Source organism: Ictidomys tridecemlineatus, chromosome 5 (genome assembly GCF_052094955.1).
Source record: "Ictidomys tridecemlineatus isolate mIctTri1 chromosome 5, mIctTri1.hap1, whole genome shotgun sequence".
Classification (NCBI taxonomy): Eukaryota; Metazoa; Chordata; class Mammalia; order Rodentia; family Sciuridae; genus Ictidomys; species Ictidomys tridecemlineatus.
The window spans coordinates 31,926,494-31,952,667 of NC_135481.1; the positions used below are offsets into that span (position 1 = coordinate 31,926,494).

Sequence of the window (26,174 nt, forward strand, 5' to 3'; positions counted from 1 at the left end):
AACACTTCTTTGAAAAGAGTATCAACTCGTGTCTATACAACCAATTTGCCCTTGAAATTAAGTTAACCAAATCTGTTCAGGGACTTAAGCAACTAGAAACCCTCCCTAAGTTTTTAAAAGGAATTTCATGAAGCTGCATAAGAATTTCTAGGCCTCAGCTGACACATATTTCTAAGTCTGGCTCAGAGAACTATTATAACACACACGTGGGTTCCCTCTGCCTGAAATGTTCCAGGGTCCCTCCCAGAGCTTTAAGTCAAGACACAGCCTTCTTTTCCTTTAAAATGTTCTTAAAACTTACTACTTACTTGAAATCTTCAGTTTAACTTCACCAAGAAGCCAATATTTTAGCCCTATTCCCCACTTACATATAAAATCCTTCACACCTTATATAAATTGATACCCAATTAATAATCTTGTTAACATTTTACCATGCACATTTAAGTTCCAAAAGAACATTGACAATTTCTTTATTTTTATTCTTTCTTTAATATAGTTTCTTTCCTTGTCAGTATAGGGTACAAGTAGTATGGTACTCCTACGAGAAATAACTAGTATAAGTCACATCTTGCTATCTGTAGCTCAGAGCCCTCCAATGGCTATTACATTTAAAACAAAAGGCAAAGACTACAACATGGCCTCTGACCACCTCTCTCAGCTCACTTCCCACCACTGTGTCTCACTCCCTTTATCCCAGCACCCCAGTTACATGGGCCTCTGCTATTCCTGGAACAGAAGGAACTTATTTTAACCTTAGGCTTTTGCACTTGCTATTTCCTCTGCCTCCCTTCTCAGCTCATTCTCTCAGGTCTCTGTTCAGATGTTCTCTCCTTGGATACCTCATTGCACTGCCACACTCAAGTGAAGGTTTTATACTCAATACATATTCTGGTTTATTCAGAATCACATGAATTGTGTTTTGGTAAATTGCTCAAGATATCTATACATGTACTGTCCCCTTACCCTATTGTTTCTGGCTGGTCATTCAACTTTCATCAACCAAGGTAATAAAGGGTTTCTGCTCTCCTCCTTAGGCTTTACTATGGGAGATACAGTTCAACCCTACACTCTTCTATTATACTTCCCAGATCTCCCAAAGTGGGTCTTCTGAATATCATTTGCTCAGCCCACCATATCATAAATTCAATGTACACCCCACCTCATCCCAGGAGAGGAACGAATTTGTTGATTGAAGCCAGCCTAACACACCTTAGTACAAAGACTAGCTGTTAGCTGCAACCTGTTTCACAGGTCAGCTAGCTACCTCCAAGATCCTTAGGAGGAACTTTTTCCTTCTTTCTTGGGTTTCAAGTACAACTCCAAGAACAGGTAAATATTGAACAAAAGTCTAGAATAACCTGAATCCAGGGTTAACAAAATATACAAATACCTTGCAGAATACTCCAGCAACTAAAGTTTTCCTGACTTTTGATACTTAAACTTCAAAGAACATTCATATCATAACAATAACTCTTTTTGAGAAAAAAATGTACATTCACATGCTGAATCTTCAATACAGCAGTGTTAAAAAAAACAGTAGGCAGAGTACTGGGATACTAGGAGTCAACAGAAAAAAACAGATATTACTATGTAAAGTAACTGCTTGTTAACAAGCTTATTGTTTGATGTTCAAGAAAATTAGTGTGAGTGTTTTTCGTACAACTTCTCTGTTACTTACATAGAGAAAATTTTATTGTGTGTTTTTAACATTGTAGGAAACTAGAGGTTTTGAGTTGAGGAACAATGTGTTATACTTTTTGCTATTTAAAATAATAGTAAGATGGGCTGGGGATGTGGCTCAAGTGGCAGCGCACTCGCCTGGCATGCATGTGGCCCAGGTTTGATCCTCAGCACCACAAACAAACAAAGATGTTGTGTCCACCGAAAAACTAAAAAAAAAATAAATATTAAAAAATTCTCTCTCTCCCTCTCTCTCTTTAAAAAAAATAAATAAATAACAGTAAGTCTCTGCTTAATGATTTTATGCGGAGCATCTGGCTTTCAGAATGAACTACTGCCTTTAAATGGAAGATGCCTGTATTTTCTTGGAATTTTTCACCCCAAACCTATGAACAAGCTTCTCCCTAGTCCTTTCTGATTTGGTCATATTCCAGCAGCTCATCTATTCCCAACCTCTAGTTTTGATTCATTGAATCCCTTCTTCCCTCCTCATCTTCCAGTTCCCCTGACAGTGCTCATTCAGGATATCCACTGCCTCTTTTCATTCTGTTCATTTATCCTTTCTATCCTTTCTTTATTTTATTTTTTCCAAGGAGATAATATACATAATCTATAAGAATAGATGGAGCTAAAAGCCTTAAAACAATAATAAAAGCAGTCCCTAGTTCTGAACCTCTCATCCCTATCCCCAGCGTGGTGTGCAGAGAGGCAAATATTTTCAACTTTTTGCTTTTGTTTCAAATTACCAAATAATCGAGTAAAACATTGTTTCCTGAGATCCACTTTACACTTCATCTATTGCTTTCTTATTATGGTATGAGGATTTGAGCTATCTTAGAGCCACCCTTCCCCTACCAGTCCCAGTTTTCTAAACAAAGTGATGCCAAAAAAAATTTGTTTAAAACTTTATTCAGTGTGTTACTTATTGAAATTATTGTTCATAGATGAGCCAAACACTGGAAATTTATTGATTTTCTTTCTAGTACAAATGTTTTCCTATATTTAATAGTGGCTTATATACTTAGCATTATTTGTATATCTAGCTAAGCCTTCTCATACCCTATGATAGCTCTGTAAAAGCACCCTAATCCATTTCTCCACATGGTTGAATGTTTATTTATCAATTCTCTCTTTTTTTTAACTGATAAGGTTTTTAGTTAGTTCCATTTCTTCCCCTCCCTCTTTTCATTTTAATCTGTGCTGTTTTCTAAACTGCTTGATGTTATGGGTATTGTGTTGGGATTTCCAGTGTTCAATAAATACCCATTTATTCTCTCCTGCATAGCATTTTCCATTTCCTAGTTTCAATATCATTTTCTTTCTTGGTTTTCTCTCTGATTATGGTAGATTGATTATGTCCCTCTCAACTTTCAGAATTTGCATGTTGAAAATGTCTTGTATATCTTCACATTTGATTAGTTCATTTAAACAGATATTCTAGGCTAAAATTCACTGATATTTTAAAGACATTACTCTGTTGCCTTCTTCCAAAGCTGTATCTGAGAAATTAATTTTTATTCCTGATCCATTGATTGTGATCTCTTTCCTTTCTTTTCTTTTGCCTTCTCAATCAACTTATAGTGTGTTTTCTATTAACACTTGAGTTTCCAAATTCAAAATTCCCAGAGGATATGCTTTGGTTCAATCTTTTTCATTTATTATGCAAATATCCAATGAGCCCTTTCAATCTGAGGAGTCACATTTTCACTTTGGAGACATACTATTTTAAAAAAAATAAATAATTTTCTAATGGCGGTTTCATCTGTTTCTCCTTACTAACTGGAGATTTTCTGAGACTGATCCATAAAATCTGTTTTTCTCTCTTATTATCCATCTCTTTTTTCCCTATTTTAACAGATCTTCCAATCCTTATGTTTTGGGTATCATATTTGTAATATCCAAAAGTTCCATCTCATTGTTCTTTTATTTTTTTAATTATACTTTTTTTTGAGGATTTAATATTTCATTTTATCTCTATGAGGACATTTTGTCATCTTTGAAGCATTCTTCTGCTCTCAGCATTGTCTGTTTCCTCTGAATTCCTGCTTTTTCTTTGTTTCTTCATTTTGTTCATTTGTTTAATTTTGGAAGATTTCTTCCAAAATCTGATTAATCTTTGCTGCCCTATCATATTTAAGAATGACTCACTAAGGGGCTGGAGCTGGGGCTCATCGGTGGAGCACTTGCCTCACATGTGTGAGGCACTGGGTTCAATCCTCAACACCACATAAAAATAAATAAGTAAAATAAAGGTATTGTGTCCAACTACAACTAAAAAATAAATATTAAAAAAAGACTCACTAAACAGCTGATGTAGAAGCTTTGAAAAATGGGCTTCTAACGGGAATCACAGAATAGCTGGAGAATTTTTATGGTGAAGGAAGTGGGTGGCAGTCACCAAATGTCAGTATCTAGACCAAATGTCAGATTTTTCTATGGGACAGCTCCATTTCTTCTAAGAAGGATCCTCTAACAATCCTGGTGGGATGTAGGGTGGTAAGACTGTCAGTGTGCTAGAGCTAAACAGAGGAAGGAAATTCCTCTGTTCAGATGTGTTGTGTCCTACAATCCCCTATGTATTGTCTTGCCTTTCTCAGTGTTCAGAGTTCCCAAGAGCAGAAGATCTCTGGGCGTTTCTACAGAGATTCCTGCATATATAGAAGAAATGGTCCCAGGTAGGAAAGGACTTTGAGGGTCTACTAATCCTCAAAAAGTCTTTCAAATAAAAACCACTCACCAAATTACCCTCCTTTCTTCCTACTCCTTCCAGAGAGCTGTGGAATGAGTCAGCTACTTCCATCTATATCTCCTTCCACAGGCACTTGGCTTTGACCTTTCTCCATCCTGCCAAGTCACGCACCATTCTTCCATCCACTTTCCATCTTTGTGGTTAAGGGCTATTTATGTCTCCTTGTTTTATCAAAGACAGAGTTTATACTCCCTTTTCTTTATTTTCCCTATTGCTTGCGGATGACTTTTTAGAAAAAAAAAAAAAGACTGAATAAAAGACAGAAAGGAAGAAAAAATAAGACTTTATTTTGCCATCTTGAAGCCAGAAATCTCTAGTCCTTTTTCATAACTATTTTATCACCACATTCTCTTTTCTACCAATATCATTCTGGTTCATAATTCTGGCTTCTGGATCACAGTGTGGCTAAACATTTTGTTAGGCTGATTTCAGACATGTGACAGTTTATTAATGAATTAACAATTTCCACAACTACTTATCATATCCCATGTGCAGTAGTTGCTATCTACAACTAAATGAGGTTCACTTAATATAAAATAATTGAGAGAGCATTAGTCATCAATCTCCTGTAGGATTCAGTATACATGTCAAACACGCATATTATTCTGTTTGTTCCCCTGCCCCTCCATTCTTACACTTCTCTTTACCCCAGGAGGCTGACTTCTATGAACAACTCCTTCACCCATTTCCATTTATTGCCATTTCCATCCATGTCACTCTTTTTTCCCCTGCCTTGCTGGGAAAATGTAGAGAGAGATTATTCTGGAGCCTCAGCTCTTAAAGTTTAATGGCTTCCAGCTTCACAAGGAAACCCTACCTAGTTGGTTCCCTTGATCCTTAATAAATAATTACTTTATTAAACTCTCTTCAGTTATACCCAATGTGCCATTTTTTTCCTGCTGGGACTCTAACTGATACATCAATAAAAAAGAAGATTTGGGGCTGGGGTTGTGACTCAGTGATAGAGCGCTTGCCTAGCATGCACGAGGCACTGGGTTTGATCCTCAGCACCACATAAATGTAAAATAAAGATATTGTGTCCACCTAAAAATAAAAATAAAAGAAAGAAGATATTATACTAGTTCATCTCTAAAATTCCTTGAGTCCTTATGCTCTATGATTTTTACAATTCACTATACAATTGGCACTTAATTAAAGACTCTAAGAAAATTACAGGCTTCCTTTTGATCAAGATTCTGTCTCACTCCAGGATTTAAAAAAAAAAAAAAAGAACTCTCCATAAAATTATGCTCAGCCCATAGAAAATATTAGTATTTTTAGTATAACTTAAACTAGCAGGGAAAGCCAGGATATACATACCATTCCCTTTATGTTGTAGGTATTTTAGTTACAAATTCCAATAAAAATATATTTGCTATTTTTTGCTTGGAAAACAGAGACAGAATTAATTCCAAGAGTTCAAGTGTTTATTTATCTTTTTTTTCTTTTGCATTAGACATTCATATTATCAAGAGTCAGAAAAATGCAAAAAAAAAATAGTTTCACCAATTCTCCCATTAAAAAAGTGAATTCCCATATGGAAAAATAAAAGACCCAGAATAGCAAAAGCAACTCTAAGCAGGAAGTGTGAATCAGGCGGTAGAGCAATACCAGATTTCAAACTATACTACAGAGCAATAGTAACAAAAACAGCATGGTGCTGGTACCAAAACAGGCAGGTGGACCAATGGTACAGAATAGAGGACACAGAGACTAATCCAAAAAGTTACAACTATCTTATATTTGATAAAGGGGCTAAAAGCATGCAGTGGAGGAAGGATAGCATCTTCAACAAATGGTGCTGGGAAAACTGGAAATCCATATGCAATAAAATGAAACTGAATCCCCTTCTCTCGCCATGCACAAAAGTTAACTCAAAATGGATCGAGGAACTTGATATCAAATCAGAGACTCTGCGTCTGATAGAAGAAAAAGTTGGCTCCGATCTACATATTGTGGGGTCGGGCTCCAAATTTCTTAATAGGACACCCATAGCACAAGAGTTAATAGCAAGAATCAACAAATGGGACTTACTTGAACTAAAAAGTTTTTTCTCAGCAAGAGAAAAACAATAAGAGAGGTAAATAGGGAGCCTACATCATGGGAACAAATTTTCACTCCTCACACTTCAGATAGAGCCCTAATATCCAGAGTATACAAAGAACTCAAAAAATTAAACAATAAGAAAACAAATAACCCAATCAACAAATGGGCCAAGGACCTGAACAGACACTTCTCAGAAGAGGACATACAATCAATCAACAAGTACATGAAAAAATGCTCACCATCTCTAGCAGTCAGAAAATGCAAAACAAAACCACCCTAAGATACCATCTCACTCCAGTAAGATTGGCAGCCATTATGAAGTCAAACAACAACAAGTGCTGGCAAGGATGTGCGGAAAAAGGTACACTTATACATTGCTGGTGGGGCTGCAAATTGGTGCGGCCAATTTGGAAAGTAGTATGGAGATTCCTTGGAAAGCTGGGAATGGAACCACCATTTGACCCAGCTATTCCCCTTCTTGGACTATTCCCTAAAGACCTTAAAAGATCGTACTATAGGGACACTGCTACAACAATGTTCACAGCAGCACAATTCACAATAGCTATACTGTGGAACCAACCTAGATGCCCTTCAATAGATGAATGGATAAAAAAAAATGTGGCATTTATACACAATGGAGTATTACTCTGCATTTAAAAATTAATGGAATTTCATGGAATTTCAAATTCCATGACAAAATCATGGAATTTGCAGGGAAATGGATGGCACTAGAGCAGATTATGCTAAGTGAAGCTAGCCAATCCCTTAAAAATAAATGCCAAATGTCTTCATTGATATAAGGAGAGAAACTAAGAACAGAATAGAGAGGAAGAGCATGAGAAGAAGATCACCACTAAACAGGGACGAGAGGAGGGAGGGAAAGAGAGAGAGAAGGGAAATTGCATGGTAAAGGAAGGAGACCCTCATTGTTATACAAAATTACATATAAGAGGAAGTGAGGGGAAAGGGAAAAAATAAACAAGAGAGAGAAATGAATTACAGTAGATGGGGTAGGGAGAGAAGAAGGGAAGGGAGGGGAGGGGAGGGAAAGGGAGGGGAGAGGGGATAGTAGAGGTTAGGAAAGGCAGCAGAATACAACATACACTAGTATGGAAGTAGGTAAAAAAGTGGATGTGTAACCAATGTGAATCTGCAATACGTATATAGGGTAAAAATGGGAGTTCATAATCCGCTTGAATCAAATGTATGAAATATGATACGTCAAGAGCTTTGTAATGTTTTGAACAACTAATAAAAAAAATTAGTATCAAAAAAAAGTGAATTCCTTAACTTTAAATCTCTCTCCAGATATCAAATTATCTCTTTCCATGAATAGCCAGGAATTTTTGATCCAACAAACTTTTCCACTTTCTTACCTCTCATAGACCCTTCAACCCATTCCTGTCTTAAATTGTTCTTGCCATGGTTTTATTCAACTTCTTTGTTGCTATATTAAATGACTACTTCTCAGGCCTGTCTTGCTTAACCTCTTGACAGCAGTGAACAACATTGCCTTTCATTTCATGAAACATTCTCTTCCTTGTCTTTGCTGTTGGTTCACCTTTCTGGTTTTCCTACTTCTTAGACTTCTTCAGTGAACATCTCTTCTTCTGCCCATCTCTTACATGTTCATGCTTATTGGGGTTCTGTCCTAGTCTCCCTTTTCCTTCCATCTATACTCCACCACTGGATGTTCTCATCCCCTCCAATGGCTTCAAAAGTCAATTATATATTTAATAGTTCTTATATTGATCATCTCAGGTCCAGATCTCCCTTCCTCACCTTCAGAGTTTGTTTGTTTGTTTTTGCAGTTCTGTGGTTTTAACCCAGGGCCTTGAACATGTACATAATGCTCTACCTTGGAGCTACATCCCCAACACTCCACAGATTTGTTTTCATTAACTAAATACTTTAAAACTCTATTAGTATGCACGAAAGATTCCTCACACTCCATGTTTCAGCTTCCCCTCTAACCTAATTTCCATCTATATTCCTTATTCCAATGAATCACACCAAGTCAGAAACCTGAACCTAATCCTTGATTCTTTGCTTTCCCTATCCCCATACCCAGTGACCAAATCCTACTGATTCTGTCCAAGATATACCTTGATTCTATTATCCATTTCTCTCCATTCTCACTACCATTATCCCAGACCAAATCACCTCCCTACTGTTAATATTGTTACCCTCAAATCAAGACTTCATAACATAGCTAGCATGATTTTTCTAAAACATAGATGCAATTATGTTACCCTCTTCCTAAAACCCTGCAGTGGTTTCCTACTACTTTCAAGATGAAACCCTCAACATGGTTTACAAAGCCCAGTATCTTATCTCAAAACCAGTACCCAATTACCATATGCTCCAGCCATAATGAGTCCCTTTTAGTTCCTCCAACAAGCCATGAACATTCTTACTCTAGATAATTTACATTATTTTCCCTCAACCTAATAAATGTTTATCTAATGTTATCAGTGTTATACCATTAGTATTTCTTGACTAGCATCTACAATTCCTTGAATGCTTGATACCTTAGCTTTGATCCTGTTCTCTCCAGGTCTGGGTTAGATTTGCTTCCATAGCATGCTAATTATCCATTTATCACATTCTATTATAATTACCTATTTACTTATCTTTTTTAGATCATTAGTATGACAAGGGTAAAGATTATGCCTATTACATCTCCAATGCTTTGAATGCTACATAATACAAAGTGGCCACTAAAAATGACTGAATAATGAACAAACCAACAGATTAAAAGTTGTACCCAGGAAGGCATATTTTACATAGATACTTCCTTTCCCTCCCTTTCTTCTCATAAAACAAATACAAAGTAAGCTATCCTTTCCCCCAATAAACCATTACTTACAAAGGTATAATAATGGATATCTACACATAAAAATTGAATAGAATTCTGAATCTTTGCTTTCTCCTTCATTTCTCCTTGTGTGCCTATATACAAAATTTTCAAGCTGAAAGTTTAAACATGCTTTAAAGAAACTAAGCTGTGGTTGACTTTCTCTTGATCTGCCTGATGCCCAATCTGTTCCCAAATCATCTGTAAACTTGATAGCTTATACATGGAATAAAAAGAACTTATAAGAACACTTTATTTGAACCAGAACACCAAGTGTTAATTAAAGCTGAGCACACCTGCTCTGAACTGAAAAGTCAGAGATTTATGTGAACTTATAAAGTTAAGGCTTTCTGACCTCTTGTAGGATTTATATTTCCTTTAAATAAGCATTTTCCCTTTGAAATGCAATTTTTTAAGTTTATTTCAGTGACTAACCTACTCACATAAACAAATACGCTGCTCACTTCCTTTATTACCTATTCTTTACCCTTTTTACCCACTGCTTGTCAAATATTTAATTTAAAGTTTTGGGTGAAAATAAGCAGGCCCAACCATGAGGACTAGAATTTCTTGTTCTAAATTAACTTGTTAATGAGGTAACCTTTAAAATCCTTGCATTCAAAAACCATATTTAATCAAGAGTATTTTAATACAGTAATTCATAGACCTGTTCACTCAGTTTGGAAAATATCAGTTACCTTATAGTGTTTTATCACAGGCAAGACTTCTTAGGCTGCAGTGTTTATCTACATATGTAGTCCTTTCAAATAAGACAAAGTTTTTCAATCAAGGAAGACATTCTGATTTTAAGATTTGGATGCTAATGCCTTAAAAGAGGATTCTGTGAGGTTTCTATGAAAGGCAGTTACCTTAGATAGGTTCATTCCCAGCACTGTAAGTGTCACTAAGCCAGCACAACAGACCAAAGCACTAGAGCTGGAGAGGCCAGAACTTGGTGGGATATTTCCATCTACCAGGCAGTTCATTCCGGTCAGGTTACTAAGACCAAAGTGTTCCTAGAAATATAAGGAAAAATAGCAATAGTAGTTTCATAGTTGAATTCAATGAGTATCAAAATCTTCTTTCAAAAGTTTACCAATAAGGGCTGGGGCTGGGGCTCAGTGGTAGAGTCCTTGCCTAGCATGCAGGAGGCACTGGGTTCGATCCTCAGCACCACATAGAAATAAAATAAAGATATTGTGTCCACCTAAAACTAAAAATTAAATATTTTTTTAAAAGTTTATCAACAAATTTACTATCACATTTGTAGAAACTAGTTATATAATTCAAAGTAGTGGAGACGACACATGATATTTGATTTAATGGCTCTTGCCCTTAGACTAAGGTCATCTGAAGACTATTTTTTCCTTTTTTCATCAAAAAGCTACTGATTCATTTCCTGAAATTGCCATGAATGTTCTTTTTCTTGACTATTGATTTGAACAAATATGGAAAAAATACAAAAAGTAGTTATAATTAAGCTTACCAAAAACAAGAAATACACAATCATTAGCAAGGTAGGTTAAAAAACTGTGGCTCACATCATCAGCACTGTTATAAACATGCCTACACAGTGGCATGTTTCCATGGAGTATCTTGCTTCGAAAGCCGTCTGAAGAAAAAGAGCTCCAAACTTTCTCAGTACTATTTACTTATGTAAAAAAAAAAGCGCCTAAGTACAAGCAAATTCAGAGACTTTTCCAAGATCACACATAGGAACCTGGGAGTAGGGCCCAGGTCTCTGATTCCCAGTTGAGAACTTCTCTCCCACAGTTAGAAACCTAGGCCAGCATACTGTCACCATGATTTAATATAAGTCAGCTATATGAGGAAATCCAGATTTTTTAATAGAGTTTATAGATACAATCTAGCCATATGGTAGCTATAAAGACAGTCAAATTATAATTCAACCACAAATGAGAACGCAGACTCCAAATGAGGCAGGAAAACTGTTTCTACAAATCAGACTCTGACTTAAAAGGTGGAAAGTTCTGGAGCTGGGGTTGTGGCTCATCTAGCACATATGAGGCCCTGGGTTCGATCCTCAGCACCACATAAAAATAAATAAATAAAATAAAGGTATAAAATAAATAAATAAATAAATAAGAGTGGAAAGTTCTAACATACTTACAGGAATATCTAAGACTAGGACACTTTGGATGATATTGCAACCTTTGTGGAATAGGATTAAAAATAAATTTAAAGTTACCTCCTCCTTAAGAAAAAGTACCATCATCTTCACAAATTACTCAAACAACTCAAGACCAAAGACTGAAATACTATTATATTGCCTAATTATGCATTTCATCAGACATATTATTCTAGGGAGAAATTTCAATAAACTAGTTAGAATAACCAAAGTAACAACAAAACTCTGCAAATAAAAGAGTTTTTCTTCTTAATTTTTTTGTCCTTTTTTCTTAGTTGGCAAAACTCATGCACCACAAAAGAAGAGATTCACTTGGATGTACTTCTCTTCTTGATTTCAAGTCATCTAAAAATTTCCTTCCAGAAATACAAACAAATTATAAACTGAAACACTGCTGTTGCCAATACCCTTTCATACCAAACATCAGACAGCTTGTTTTAAAAAAGTAATCCTTGGAAAATACTATATATTTAACTATAAACTGATCCACAGGGTATCTTGAATGTGAATCATACTTACAAACTTATCACGCAATGTTTAAATTAAAATGTACAACAGATTCAAAAACGCACATGAGTTGTGCCAAATTCTGTAATAGCTCTATCCCAAAAGGATAACATGTTCAATTTCCTATAAACAGATTATCCTCTGGAACTTTCTAGTATTAAGATTTCTGAACAGGCTAACATTTAAATTGCTCTTCTGCCAAAAGTTCATTGTACAAACCTGCTTTTCTACACATAAGTTGTCAAACCAAAGAGACAGGCTTTAAACCCTAGAAGGCTCAAAAGCAACACAAAACAACACTCATTATTTAGGCCTCTTTATCCATCTGCTACAAAAAATCATGTTGTTATAAGAAGATCTTATTGCATTTGCCAGGCAAACACTTCCAAATTCCCACTAATGTATAGGATAAGCCAGATGATTTTAGGATTAAAACCCACCAATAATTTCTCCCATAATTTATGACCTTGTGTCTGGGAGAGAGACACATACACAACAAAGAAATGAATATGGTTACTCTAAGACCAGAATTAGAGTATAGGACTACACATCAGATAAAATTCTGATACATTTCTGTAATGACAGGTCATTAAGTTCTAGGCTACTCCTGACAAAGTTTCAGAAAGGACCAGCAGGCAGTTAGGAACACAAGGTCTCTAAAATCTAGGTTAGCTTGTTTATTACTGACTCACTTCTTAATATCATTGACCTACGATTCTAAACAAGAGTCACTACATCTAAAACACATACTGAAATATGAAAGTCGTTCTAAAAACAGCAAATATTGATTTTTCTGTTTGTCTTCATACTTTTTAATTATAAGAGAAACTAGAGATATCATTCATACTTTTTTAATTGTGAGAGAAAATGGAGATATACATTTTCCTGTTCTCGCACATGGCATTAGAGATTTTCAAGGTAATTATTTAATGTTTCTAGGACACTACTTGTACAAATACATTTCACTACATCTTTTTTTTAACCCTACCTGGAGTCGCAATAATAATACTAGTTAGCATTTAATGAAGTCCTACAAGCATCAAGAACTCTGTCATCCTTGTAACAACTCTTTTGGGATAGCCGTGACATCATTTTACAGGTAAATCTGAGACTTAGGTGAAATTAATATAGCTGGATAGAGCCCAGATTGAAACCTGGGGCTGTCCAACCCTAAATCCTTACAATATACTTCTATATATCCAAAGAAAAACTATAAATAATTTATTAGAATATATCCTTAACAGAAAACATGACTTTAAAACACAATTTAAAGATTTAACCAGACAGATGTTGTCAGATGCACCTGATTTATGAACCCAGCTATATGAAAGCCCACTGCTGCCCTCTGTGAATACTATCCAGAAACAGTCATATCTTCCTGCCTTTTGAAACATAAGTTAGCAAAAATAGAAGAGAAACATCAGTTAGTATGAAGAGGAGACCAAAATGATACAGTAAATAAAATAAATGTGACATAATATACCCAATAATCTCAAATGCTAGCATTACCTTATGAACCAATTTACCTGAATTCCTTTAAATCCACATAGGAAATAGTTGTGCCACAAAGGATTTGTTCGGTCAATCTGAATGTTATTTGCACTAGTACTGAAGTCCCTGCAAAAACAAAAGCCACCATTAATTTAAACCTTAGGCCTTAAACTGCGAAATCAATGGCAGACTACTGCCATCTTGTGCTAAGACAGTGATACTAACATCTCCTTTTCCCTTTACTTTCAATATATGTACTTCAGTCTACTACAAAACAATGAACATCTCCAGCTGCTAAAAGTTAAGAGAGGAAGTTGTAGTAGCCTTAATGACTAAACTGCCTTTAACTGACCTCTTTTATTTCCTGAAACAGAGAGGAACCAATATATTTTAGTATAATCTACAACCATTTTCTCTTTCATGTTAGTCCTTGTTAAGTTGGTGTAAACCACATGAATGCTTTATCCTCTGGGCCTGCAGTTTGGCAGACCCCCAACTGAAACAGGAGTACTCAAAGCCCTCTTTCCCCACACTCTCTGCCACACATCCTATTTGGCCATTTGTGGAATTTAAGAAAAATAAATAACAAGCAAAACAAATAATTATTCTAATGGATCATAAACCATTAGGGGGTAAGATTCTATGAGTCTATACTAATATAAATTAACAAATGAATAAATAGCTAAATGAATGAGAAAACTCTTTTTTGTATCAAAATGCCAACAAATAAATGTAGAAGAAATTATACAGAAATTAAAAAAATCACTTTATGCTGAATTCCATGATAATTGTTTCAGGAAAAAATCATCAATAGATGTTAAAATTACAGAGTAAAAATCTAATGATGGGGCTGGAGTTGTGGCTCAGTGGTAGAGCGCTCACCTAGCACATGTGAGGCCCTGGGTTCAATCCTCAGCACCACATAAAAATAAATAAATAAAATAAAGAAGATATTGTGTCCAACGACAACTAAAAAATAAATATTTTTTTTAAATCTAATGAGAAAAAGATATTTACATAGAGTCTAAATGCATCCCCACCAAATATTTTTAATTAAAAAAATAATAACTTTATGGTAAAAAATATCTGGCAGACATCACCTTAACCAAATATTCAAAATTAACATCACCAATAAAAGGATATCATGTGCTTCCCTGATATAATGCATTGAGGATATATTCCTGGATATGTGTTCAGTCTTCTTAGTCACTATTTTGTGACTTCTGTGAAGAAAACTTGAAATGAAAGATAAATAAATAGATAAGACAGTCAAAGAGTAAAATATAGGAATGTTGCAAGGATCAATAGAAAAGAGAAAAGCAAGGCAAGATCCCCCATGTTGAATCAATGTTTTCCATATAATTTATTAAATATCTACTATGTGCCAGTCTTTGAAATCAATACCTTCCATGCATTTCTTAACTCAGTAACATGAATACATCATCTCTACCAAAAAATAGTTAGTGACTGATCACTTAAGTGTGCAAGATATGCAGAGGAATATAAAGGTAAAAGGCAGAGGACTTGTCTTAAGAATTTGTAATGTAGCCAGGATGCCATGAATACAAACCACTACCAGACAGTACAGTTATGTGATAGTGTGTAATATGAAGTGGGATATGAGGCTGAAAGGGTATTATTTCTATAGTCCAGCAGTGGACAAAGAGGAAAGGCCTTTCAGGAGGCTCAGAAAGGTTTAGTGACTTTCCAAGAACACAGTCTGACTTCAGCTCACAAACATTTCATTCTGTTATTACCCATGGAAGTCAACAAAGGGTTACAGAATTTGGAAGCAGATAAAATTTATTTTAGCAAATCTGATAGACTGTGTTCCTAGTTAAGAGAGGATCTTGAAAGTCACAAAGAAAAGAAAATGTGTATATTCAGAAAAGTGGAAGAAAATTGTAAAGAGGCAGAAAGCTAGATTAGCAACATTAAGGAAAAAAGGTGAATAGTTCAAATTCCTACAGAATTAAAGGTATAGGCTGTCTGTCATAGGGGGGAAAAAACGCTCTTTAATTAGCTAATTAATTATTGCTTTTTCCAGTATCCTTGTCTGGCCTTTCTGCTTAGTCATTTCCTAAATTTCAAACCCAGTCACTCATTTTCCCAGCAACCTCACTCCTGCATTCTATCATCTGTATGTTTTCTCTACTCCTGCCCCCATGTTGTAGAATTCTGAGAATAAAGTTCCTGAAAATGAGCATAAATGATTCACTACATTGATACTTTCCACTTACATATTTTACTCATTCATTCACTTGTTCTTCCAACATTTTCCTAGTGTCTATCCTGTTTGTATGACTGGTATAGGGCTAGAAAATGTACAATAATAATAGCATCAAGAATGTGAAATATTTAGAAATTTGACAAAAGATATAAAAGAAATGTATCCTGAAAATGACAAAATATTTCTAAGAGAAACTGAAGACCTAACTAAAAGGGGAGAAAGATTCATGGACTGAAAGATTCAAAATTGCTGAGAGCCAATTCTCTCCCAAATTATATATTCAGTACAACTCTAATCATAATCTTGGCATGCTTTCTCATAGAAATTGAATAGCTAATTCTAAAATTACTAAGCAAAGGCAAAGACTTAGAATAACCAAATCACTTTGAAAAAGACAACATTAGGAGACTTATACCACTTTATTTCAGGATGTGTTATAATGCTATAGTTATCAGACAGTATGTTAATGGAATAAAAATAGGTCAATGGGATAGAACAGAATACAGAAATAGGCTCTCACATTGGTCTATTTGTCTATCTTTATGCCAATAAGTGGTGGGAAATAACTGGATAGCCATATGCACAAAAACAAATCACAACGTTTATCTCATAATACATACATAAATGAGCTAAAAATGGATCATATACCTAAATGTAAGAGCTAAAACTAGAAAACTTTTAGAAAAAAACATAGGGAAATCTTTAAATGATTTTGGATTTTGCAAAGAGTTCTTTAGTACAGTTAAAAAATATAAATTATAAAGGAAAACATAGGATTTCATCAAAATTTTTCTTTTCTCCTCACTAGTAATTATAATGTACAATTAAAAAGTTAACTAAAATAAAATCTTTCTTTCCTCAAAATACAAGGTAAAGAAAGTGAAAATTTAAGTCATATACCAGTTGAAAATATTTGCAAAATATGTCTGACAAGGACTTATACTACACAAGAAACTCTTACTGGTTCAATAATAATATAAGATTTAAAAAAAAAACTAAAAATGGGCAAAGGTTTACATAAATCCTTCAACAATGAACATATCTATTGCTATGGTTTAAATATGTGTACCCCAAAACTCCTGTGTAAGACAATGCAAGAAGGTTTGGAAGTGAAATGATTAGGTTATGAGAGCTATATATTGGGTTATAATCCCTGATAGGGATTAACTGAGTGGTAAATGTAGAAAGGTAGGATGTGGCTGGAAAAGTGTGTCCCTAGGGGGCATCCATTTGTGATATAGAGCTCTCTCTCTCTGCTTCCTGGCCATGTCCTGAGCCACTTTCCTCTACCATACTCTTCTATTATGATGTTCTGCATCACCAGGAGCTCTGAGGAATACAGTAGGCCATCTATGGACTGAGAGCTATGAAACCATGAGCCCCCAAGTAAACTTTTATTCCTTAAAATTGTTTTTGTCAAGTCTTTTGGTCACAGTAATGAAAGAGCTAGAAGAAAAATTGGTACCAGGAGTGGAGTCACTGCTTCAACTAACCTGACCATGTGGTTTGGAATCTTTTACAGCTTTTTGGAATTCATGGAAGGAATTTTGGAAAGTTAGTGATGCAAGCTGGAAAAGCATTAAAATGTTGTAGTGGGCCTTAATTGGGCAACTCTGATGGGAGTTTAGAAGACCAGAATTGAGTATGAACAGCAAAGATTGGGGTCATGAGGTTTCAGAGAAGGAGAACTCAATTGGAAATTAAACTAGAGACCATTAGTGTTACATTCTGGCTAAGATTTTGCTTAGATTCTGTCTGCATTTTGCTTGTGTCCTGAGAATTTCTGAGAGGCTAATTTTTAAAGTGAGGGACTGCTTAATTTGGCAGAAGAAATTTCTAAGCAGCATAGTATTCAGGTAGTGCCACGGATATTGCTGGTGGCTTTTAGCAAAGTTAATTGTGATAAACAGATGCATAAAGGTTGAAAAACTTGCATTTGGCCAGAAAACTGTAGGTAAAACCAGGGCTAAGGAATGTGTGGTTGTTAAAGACATTACAGCCATTAAAGACCTAAAGAGCATGCTACAGGGACACTGCTACATCGATGTTCATAGCAGCACAATTCACAATAGCAAGACTGTGGAACCAACCTAGATGCCCTTCAATAGATGAATGGATAAAAAAAAAATGTGGCATTTATACACAATGGAGTATTACTCTGCATTAAAAAAATGACAAAATCATAGAATTTGTAGGGAAATGGATAGCATTAGAGCAGATTATGCTAAGCGAAGCTAGCCAATCCCTAAAAAACAAATGCCAAATGTCTTCTTTGATATAAGGAGAGTAACTAAGAATAGAGTAGGGACGAAGAGCATGAGAAGAAGATTAACATTAAATATGGATGAGAGGTGGGAGGGAAAGGGAAAGAGAAGGGAAATTGCATGGAAATGGAAGGAGACCCTCAGGGTTATACAAAATTACATACAAGAGGAAGTGAGGGGAAAGGGAAAAATAATACAATGGGGTAGAAATGAATTACAGTAGAGGGGGTAGAGAGAGAAATGGGGAGGGGAGGGGAGGGGAGAGGGGATAGTAGAGGATAGGAAAGGCAGCAGAATACAACAGACACTAGTATGGCAATATGTAAATCAATGGAAGTGTAACTGATGTGATTCTGCAATCTGTATACAGGGTAAAAATGGGAGTTCATAACCCACTTGAATCAAAGTGTGAAATATGATATGTCAAGAACTATGTAATGTTTTGAACAACCAACAATTAAAAAAAGGAAACTAAAAAAAAAAAAAGAAAGAAACACTACAGGCTTTGACCATTAACAATAAGAAAGATGAATTGTGGGCTCTCAGGAACTGGCAAGACCACACCCATCTCAGGCTCAAGGGTGTAAAAGTAAAAGTTTCTTTGAGCAGAGATCAGTGAGGCAACCTGCTTGCACAGGACAGCCTAGAAAGTTGTTTCACCATGCTCAGCCACACAGGCACTCAGAAGCTGCTGAGCATGGTCACTGGAGGCTTGGCTACTGCTCAAGATAGTGGCAGACATTGGCAGCAACCACATGGTGCTGGTTTGGTAGGATTGCAGGTTGCCAAAGGTAGAGGTCACAGAAGCTTCCACCAAGATTTCAAAGGAGAAGGACTGGGAGGCCGGGCAAAGTATAGTAGAGTTGGAGTCCCAGCAGGCAGCCTCTGAGAAGGCAATGCAGGAAGATGTGAGGAGGAAGCTAAAGTTGCAGTGGATACGCCGAAGATTAAAAATTGCCAGTAACATGGGACTTTTGCCAAGGAAAGCTGCTGGAATTGGGCTGAGACAAGCCAATGTGGACTGCAACCAGCAAAGCCATAGAAGAACAGCTACACAAGCCCTTTGGAGAAAACATCAGGATACTGTGTGCTATAGATGCTGGATATAAAGCTACAAGACTTCCTTGCCCAGATGGATTTTGGTCTTGTTTTGGTTCTATACCAGTATTAATGAAAATGCTTACTATGTGTCTTTATATAATTGATACATGTAACTTGCTTTTAAGTTTTACAAGAGCTCCTGCTGAGAGTTTGCCTTGAGTCTCTGAACAGACTTTGGAATTGAACTTTTGAGCAATACTCCAATGGTTGAAACTATGAGGATTCTTGGAAATGGACTAAATGTATTTCACATTGTAAGATGAGCATAAAGTTTTGGGAGCCAGGGGCAGAATGTTATGGTTTAGATAACAGGTGTACCCTAAAAGTTCATGTGTGAGACAATGCAAGAAGGTCTGAGGTAAAATGATTGAGTTATAAGAGCCTTAACCCAATCAGTGAATTACTCCCCTTATAGGGATTAACTAAGTGGTAACTGTAGGCTGGTAGGGTATGGCTGGAGGAAGTATGTCATTGGGGGCATGCCTTTGTGGTATACATATGAGCTTAGTCTATTTCTCTGCTTCCTGGTGTGATGTCTTGAGCTGTTTCACTTCACCATACTCTTCCACCATGATGTTCTGCCTCACCTTGAGCCCTGAAGAATGGAGCTGTCTATGGACTGAGAACTCTGAAACAGCGAGCCCCCAGATAAACTTTTCCTCCTCTAAAATTATTCTTATTGGGTTTTTTTTTTAGTTACAGCAGAAAAAAAAAACTGATTAAACCATCCATATGGCAAATAAGCACAAGAAAAGATTTTAACATCACTAGTTGGATTAATTAAAATTTTAAAAAACAGTGATAATACCACACTGTATTAAAATTAGAAGCATGGTTAAAATTTCAATGGGAGGGAGAGCCCACTCGCCCTATGCCACCACAGCCCAGATTTCCGGAGGGAGAGCCCGCCCACCCTGTGCCACCCACAGCCTGGAGATCTGGAGGGACAGACACCCCCTGCCTGCACAGAGAGCCACCCTGCACTGAGGTTCCTTATTCACCAAAAGCGTGGCTCCACAGCCAACATCAGGAGACAAATAGACTTGAGGCTGCTACCGCCACGAAACTGGGATAGCTCTGCTTCTATCAAGGGACAACAATAAGGACCTGGTAAGACTTCACCAAAGTCCCTATGGGCCTGGCTGCACCGGAGGTTTGTCTACCAGGGGTGCTAATAGTTATCCTGTTGCTGAGATAACAAGGAGTCTTGCAAGGTGTTGCCTATCTCTTGTTTCCCCCCACTAACAGCCAACTTCTTATGATTACCCTCTCACTAGTCATATAATCTAATACCTCCATATTCTCACATCCTACCTCATAAACATCTCAGCCAACCCCCCAGTCTCCACTTTCACCATCAGAAACTGTAAACCATTATGCAAACCTATTGACTATATGGTAGAAGATAACCAAACTCGTCATTTCTAATTATAGTGACAAAACTATTAACATAAAAATAGAAGCTAACTGATATATGACTGCACGTTGGGTACATTGAGTGCTATAATATTGTTCTCTCCCTTAAAAGCGAGGTATTGGTAAACTGTAGGGATAGTATAATAAAGCAGAAGCTGTAATACTGCAGATCTACATTGCAAGAGAGGAAAACACATAGACATCATGAAAAAACAAGGGAGGAAAGTGCCCCAAACAAACCAAGATACTACAATAATAGAATTCATAGATAGTGCAATAGGTAAAATGTCAGAGAAGGAGTTCAAAATATACATAACTAAAATGATTTGGGAATTAAAGAACAAACTTTAAATTAAAGAACTGAGCAGGTACAGGCAAAAATTGATCACTCCAACAAAGAGATAAGAGAACAAATTCAGGCAACCATCAATCACACCAACAAAGAGATAAGAGAGCAAATACAGGTTGCAAGAGATTACTTCAAGAAAGAGATAGAGATATTTAAAAAAAAGAGAGAGAGAGAGAAATCCTGGAAATGATAGAAACAATAAAAGAACTCAATAGCTATATCACCAACAAACTAGATCACTTAGAAGACAGGACCACAGACAATAAAGACAAAATATACAATCTTGAAAATAAAGTTGATCTCACAGTGAAGATGGTAAGAAACCATGAACAGAACATCCAAGAATTATAGAATACCATCAAAAGACCAGATTTAAGATTTATTGGATAGAGGAAATTTCAAAGATTCAAATCAAAGAAATGTACAATCTCTTCGATAATATCAGAAAATTTCCCAAGCATGAAGAATAAATTGGAAAATCAAATACAAGAGGCCTAAAGAATATTGAATGTACAAAATTATAACAGATCTATACCAAGACACATTATAATGAAAACGCCTAGCATACAGATTAAGGATAGAATTTTAAAGGCCACAAGAGAGAAAAACCAGATTCCTATAAGGAAAGACCAATTCGGATCTCAGCAGATTTTTCAACCCAGACTCTCAAAGCCAGGAGATCCTGGAACAAGATATACAAAGCTCTAAAAGTTTACGGATGCCCACTGAGAATCTTATTTCCAGCAAACTTAAGCTTCAAATTTGATGATGAAATAAAAACATTCCATGATAAACAAAAGCTAAAAGAATTTATAGCAAGAAAGCCTGCACTACAGAACATTCTTAGCAAAATATTCCACAAGGAGGAAATGCAAAACAACAATGAAAATCTGCCAAGGGAAGAACAACAATAAAGGAAAAGCCAACCAAAGGAGAAACCAAGTAAAGCTAAATACCAAAATTAAACAAAAATGACTGGTAATACAAATCATGTCTCAATAATAACCCTAAATGTTAATGGCCTAAACTCACCAATCAAAAGACATAGGCTGGTATACTGAATTTAAAAAAAAAAAAAAAAAAGACCCAACAATATGCTGCCTTCAAGAGACTAATCTCATAGGAAAAGACCTCCATAGACAAAAGGTGAAAGGTTGGGATAAAATATACCATTCACATGATCTACATAAGCAAGTAGAGGTTTCCATCCTCATACCAAATAAAGTAGACTTCAAGCCAAAGTTAATCAAAAGGGATAAAGATGGACATTTCATACTGCTTAAGGGAACCATACATCAACAAGACATAACAGTTATAAATATAAATGTCCCAAACAATGGAGCATTTACTTTCATCAATCAAACTTTTCTCAAATTCAAGAGTCAAACAAACCACAACACAATAATTCTGGGTGACTTCAACACACCTCTTTCACCACTGGATAGATCATCCAAATAAAAGCTAAACAAAGAAACTAAGCAAATCTCAGTAAATACAAAAAAGTAGAGATACTACCCTGCATTCTATCAGACCATAATGGAATAAAATTTGAAATCAATGATAAAATAAAAAATAAAAGCTACTCCAACATCTGGAAACTAAATAATATTATATTAAATGAACAATAGATTGCAAAAGACCTAAAAAAAGAGATTAAAAACTTCTTAGAGGTAAATGAGAACACTGATACAACATATCAAAATCTCTGTGGCACTGTAAAGGCAGTTCTAAGACACAAGTTCATCGCATGGAGTTCATTCCTTTAAAGAAGAAAAAACAAATAAATGACCTAACATTACATTTCAAAGCTCTAGGAAAAAAAGAACAAATCAATCCCAAAAGCAGTAAGAGACAAGAAATACTTAAAATCAGAGCTGAAGTTAATGAAATTGAAACAAAAGAAACAATTCATAAAATTGACAAAACAAAAAGTTAGTTCTTTGAAAAAAATAAATAAAATTGATAAACCATTAGCCATGCTAATGAAGAGAAGAACAGAGAAAACTCAAATTACTAACATCCATGATAAAAAAGGAAATATTATGATGGACACTACAGAAATAGAGAAGATAATTAGAAATTGTTTTGAAAAATTGTACTCCAATAAAATAGAAAATATCAAAGGCATCAATAAATTTCTATAGGCATATGATATGCCCAATCTAAATCAGGATGATACACACAATTTAAGCAGATCAATTTTAAGCAAGGAAATAGAAGATGCCATCAGAAGCCTATCAACTAAGAAACGCCTAGAACTAGATGGATATACAACTGAGTTCTATAAGACCTTTAAAGAAGAACTAACACCAATACTTCTCAAACTCTTTCATGAAATAGAGAAAGAAGGAACACTTCCAAACACATTCTATGAGACCAATATCACCCTGATTCCAAAATCAAACAGACATATCAAAGAAAGAAAACTTCAGACCAATATCTCTAATGAATATAGATGCAAAAATTCTCAATAAAATTCTGGCAAATCAAATATAAAAACATATCAAAAAGATAGTGCACCATGATCAAGTAGGGTTCATCCCAGGGATGCAACATTGGTTCATCATACAGAAATCAATAAATAAAATAGATAAAAAGATATAAATAGATACCAATAGATAAAAATCATATGATCATCTCAATAGATGCTGAGAAAGCATTTGATAAAATACAGCATCCCTTCATGTTCAAAATGCTAGAAAAACTAAGGATAACAGGAACATACCTCAACACTGTAAAGTCTATCTATGCTAAGCCCCAGGCCAACATCATTCTTAAAGGAGAAAAATTGAAAGCATTCCCTCTAAAAACTGGAACAAGACAGGGATGCCCTCTTTCACCACTTCTATTCAACATAGTTCTTAAAACTCTAGTCAGAGCAATCAGACAGATGAAAGAAATTAAAGGGATATGGATAGGAAAAGAAGAACTCAAATTATCACTATTTGCCAACTATATATGATTCTATACCTAGAAGATCCAAAACATCCCACCAGAAATCTCCTAGAACTAATAAACGAATTCAGCAAAGTAGCTGGATATAAAATCAACACCCATAAATCAAAGGCATTTCTGTATATCAGTGATAAATCCACTGAATAAGAAACTAAAAAAACTACCCCATTTACAATAGCCTCAAAAATTAAAATATTAGGGAATAAATTTTAACAAAAGAGGTGAAAGACCTCTACAATGCAAACTACAACACGCTGAAGAAAGAAATTAGAGAAGACCTTAGAAGATGGAAAGATCTCCCTTGTTCTTGGATAGGCAGAATTAATATTGTCAAAATGACCATACTAACAAAACCACTATACAGATTCAATGCAATCCCAGTCAAAATCCCAATGATATTCCTTATAGAAATAGAAAAAGCAGTCATAAAATTCATCTGGAAAAAATAAAGGACTCAGAATAGTCAAAGCAATCCTTAGCAAGAAGAATGAAGCTGGTGGCATTACTATACCAGATGTTAAACTATACTGCAGAGCAACAGAAACAAAAATAGCATGGTATTGGCACCAAAATAGACTTTTAGACCAATGGTACAGAATAGAGGACACAGAGTGTAACCCACATAACTGCAGTTATCTTATATTAGACAAAGGTGCCAAAAACGTACATTGGAGAAAAAAATAGCCTCTTCAACAAATGATGCTGGGAAAACTGGAAATCCACATGTGACAGAATGAAATTAAACCTCTATCACTCACCATGCAAAAACTCAACTCAAAGTGGATCAAGGACCTAGGAATTAAACCAGAGACTTTGCACCTAATGGAAGAAAAAGTAGGCCCAAATCTCTATCAAGTTGGATTAGGTCCCAACTTTCTTAATAAGGCTCCTATAACTTAAGAATTAAAACCAAGGGCTGAGGATGTGGCTCAAGTGGTAGTGCACTCGCCTGACATGCATGTGGCCCGGGTTCTATCCTTAGCACCACATACAAACAGAGATGTTGTGTCCACCAAAAACTGAAAAATAAATATTAAAAAAAATTCTCTCTCTCTCTCTCTCTTTAAAAAAAAAAAGAATTAAAACCAAGATCAATAAATGGGATGGATTCAAACTAAAAAGCTTCTTCTCAGCAAAAGAAACAATCAGTGAGGTGAAGAGAGAGCCTACAGAATGTGAGCAAATCTTTACCACTTGCACATCAGATAGAGCACTAATCTCTAGGATATATTAAGCACCCAAAAATCTCAACACCATAAAACCAAATAACCCAATCAATCAACATATGAAAAAATGTTCAACATCTCTAGCAATTAGAGAAATGCAAATCAAAACTAATATAAGATTTCATCTCACTCCAGTCAAAATGGCAGCTATTAAGAACAAAACAGTAAGTATTAGTGAGGATGTGGGGGGAAAGTCCTACTCATACATTGCTGGTAGGACTGCAAATTGGTGCAGCCAATCTGGAAAGCAGTATAGAGATTCCTTGGAAAACTTGGAATGGAACCACCATTTGACCCAGCTATCCCACTCCTCGGTTTTTACCTAAAGGACTTAAAAACAGCATACTCCAGGGACACAGTCACATACATATTTATAACAGCACAATTCACAATAGCTAAATTGTAGAACCAAACCAGATGCCCTTCAGTAGATGAACGGATAGGGAGATTATGGAATATATACACAATGAAATATTACTCAGCATTAAAAGAGAATAAAATCATGGCATTTGCAGGTAAATGGATGGAGTTGGAGAATATAATGCTAAGTGAAGCAAAACAATCCCAAAAAAACAAATGCCAAATGTTTTCTTTAATATGAGGATGCTGACTCATAATGGCAATGAGTGGGGAGCATGGGAAGAATGGAGGAACTTCAGATAGGGCAAAGGGGAGAGAGGGGGAGGGAGCGGGCAAGGGAGTAGGAATGATGGTGGAATGAGTTAGACATCATTACCCTAAGTACATGTATAAAGACACGAATGGTGTGAAAATATTTGTGTACAACCAGTGACTTGAAAAATTGTGTTCTATATGTGTAATATAAATAAATAGCATTCTGCCATCATGTACAACAAATTAGAATAAATAAAAATTATTTTTAAGGGCTGGGGATGTGGCTCAAGCGGTAACGCATTCACCTGGCATGTGCAGGGCACTGGGTTCGATCCTCAGCACCACATAAAAATAAAATAAAGATGTTGTGTCCACTGAAAACTGAAAAATAAATATTACAAAATCTCTCTCTTTCTTCTCTCTCTCTTTTTAAAAAAAATATTTTTAAAAATAAAAAGATAAATGAATAAATATTTTAAGAAAGATAATAGTGAAGTAAAAAACAAATAAAATTATTTTGAGTATTTGCAAAAAAAAAA

The 26,174-nt window shown here is 35.6% G+C and overlaps 1 protein-coding gene across 4 annotated transcripts in view; it reads right to left on the reverse strand.

Moving 5' to 3' along the window:
* The window catches only part of Galk2 (galactokinase 2), a 123,427-nt gene that overhangs the window by 79,234 nt on the left and 18,019 nt on the right, over nucleotides 1–26,174 (reverse strand). For 3 of the 4 annotated variants that reach the window (XM_040275610.2, XM_040275606.2, XM_005316548.5), the window contains exons 4-5: nucleotides 13,515–13,605; nucleotides 10,202–10,348 (exon numbers count right to left, since the gene is read on the reverse strand). In XM_040275610.2, coding sequence (XP_040131544.1) covers nucleotides 10,202–10,348; nucleotides 13,515–13,605 — 238 coding nt within the window. The remainder of the gene's footprint in view (nucleotides 1–10,201; nucleotides 10,349–13,514; nucleotides 13,606–26,174) is intronic. The other variant, XM_040275608.2, reaches the window with a different exon arrangement.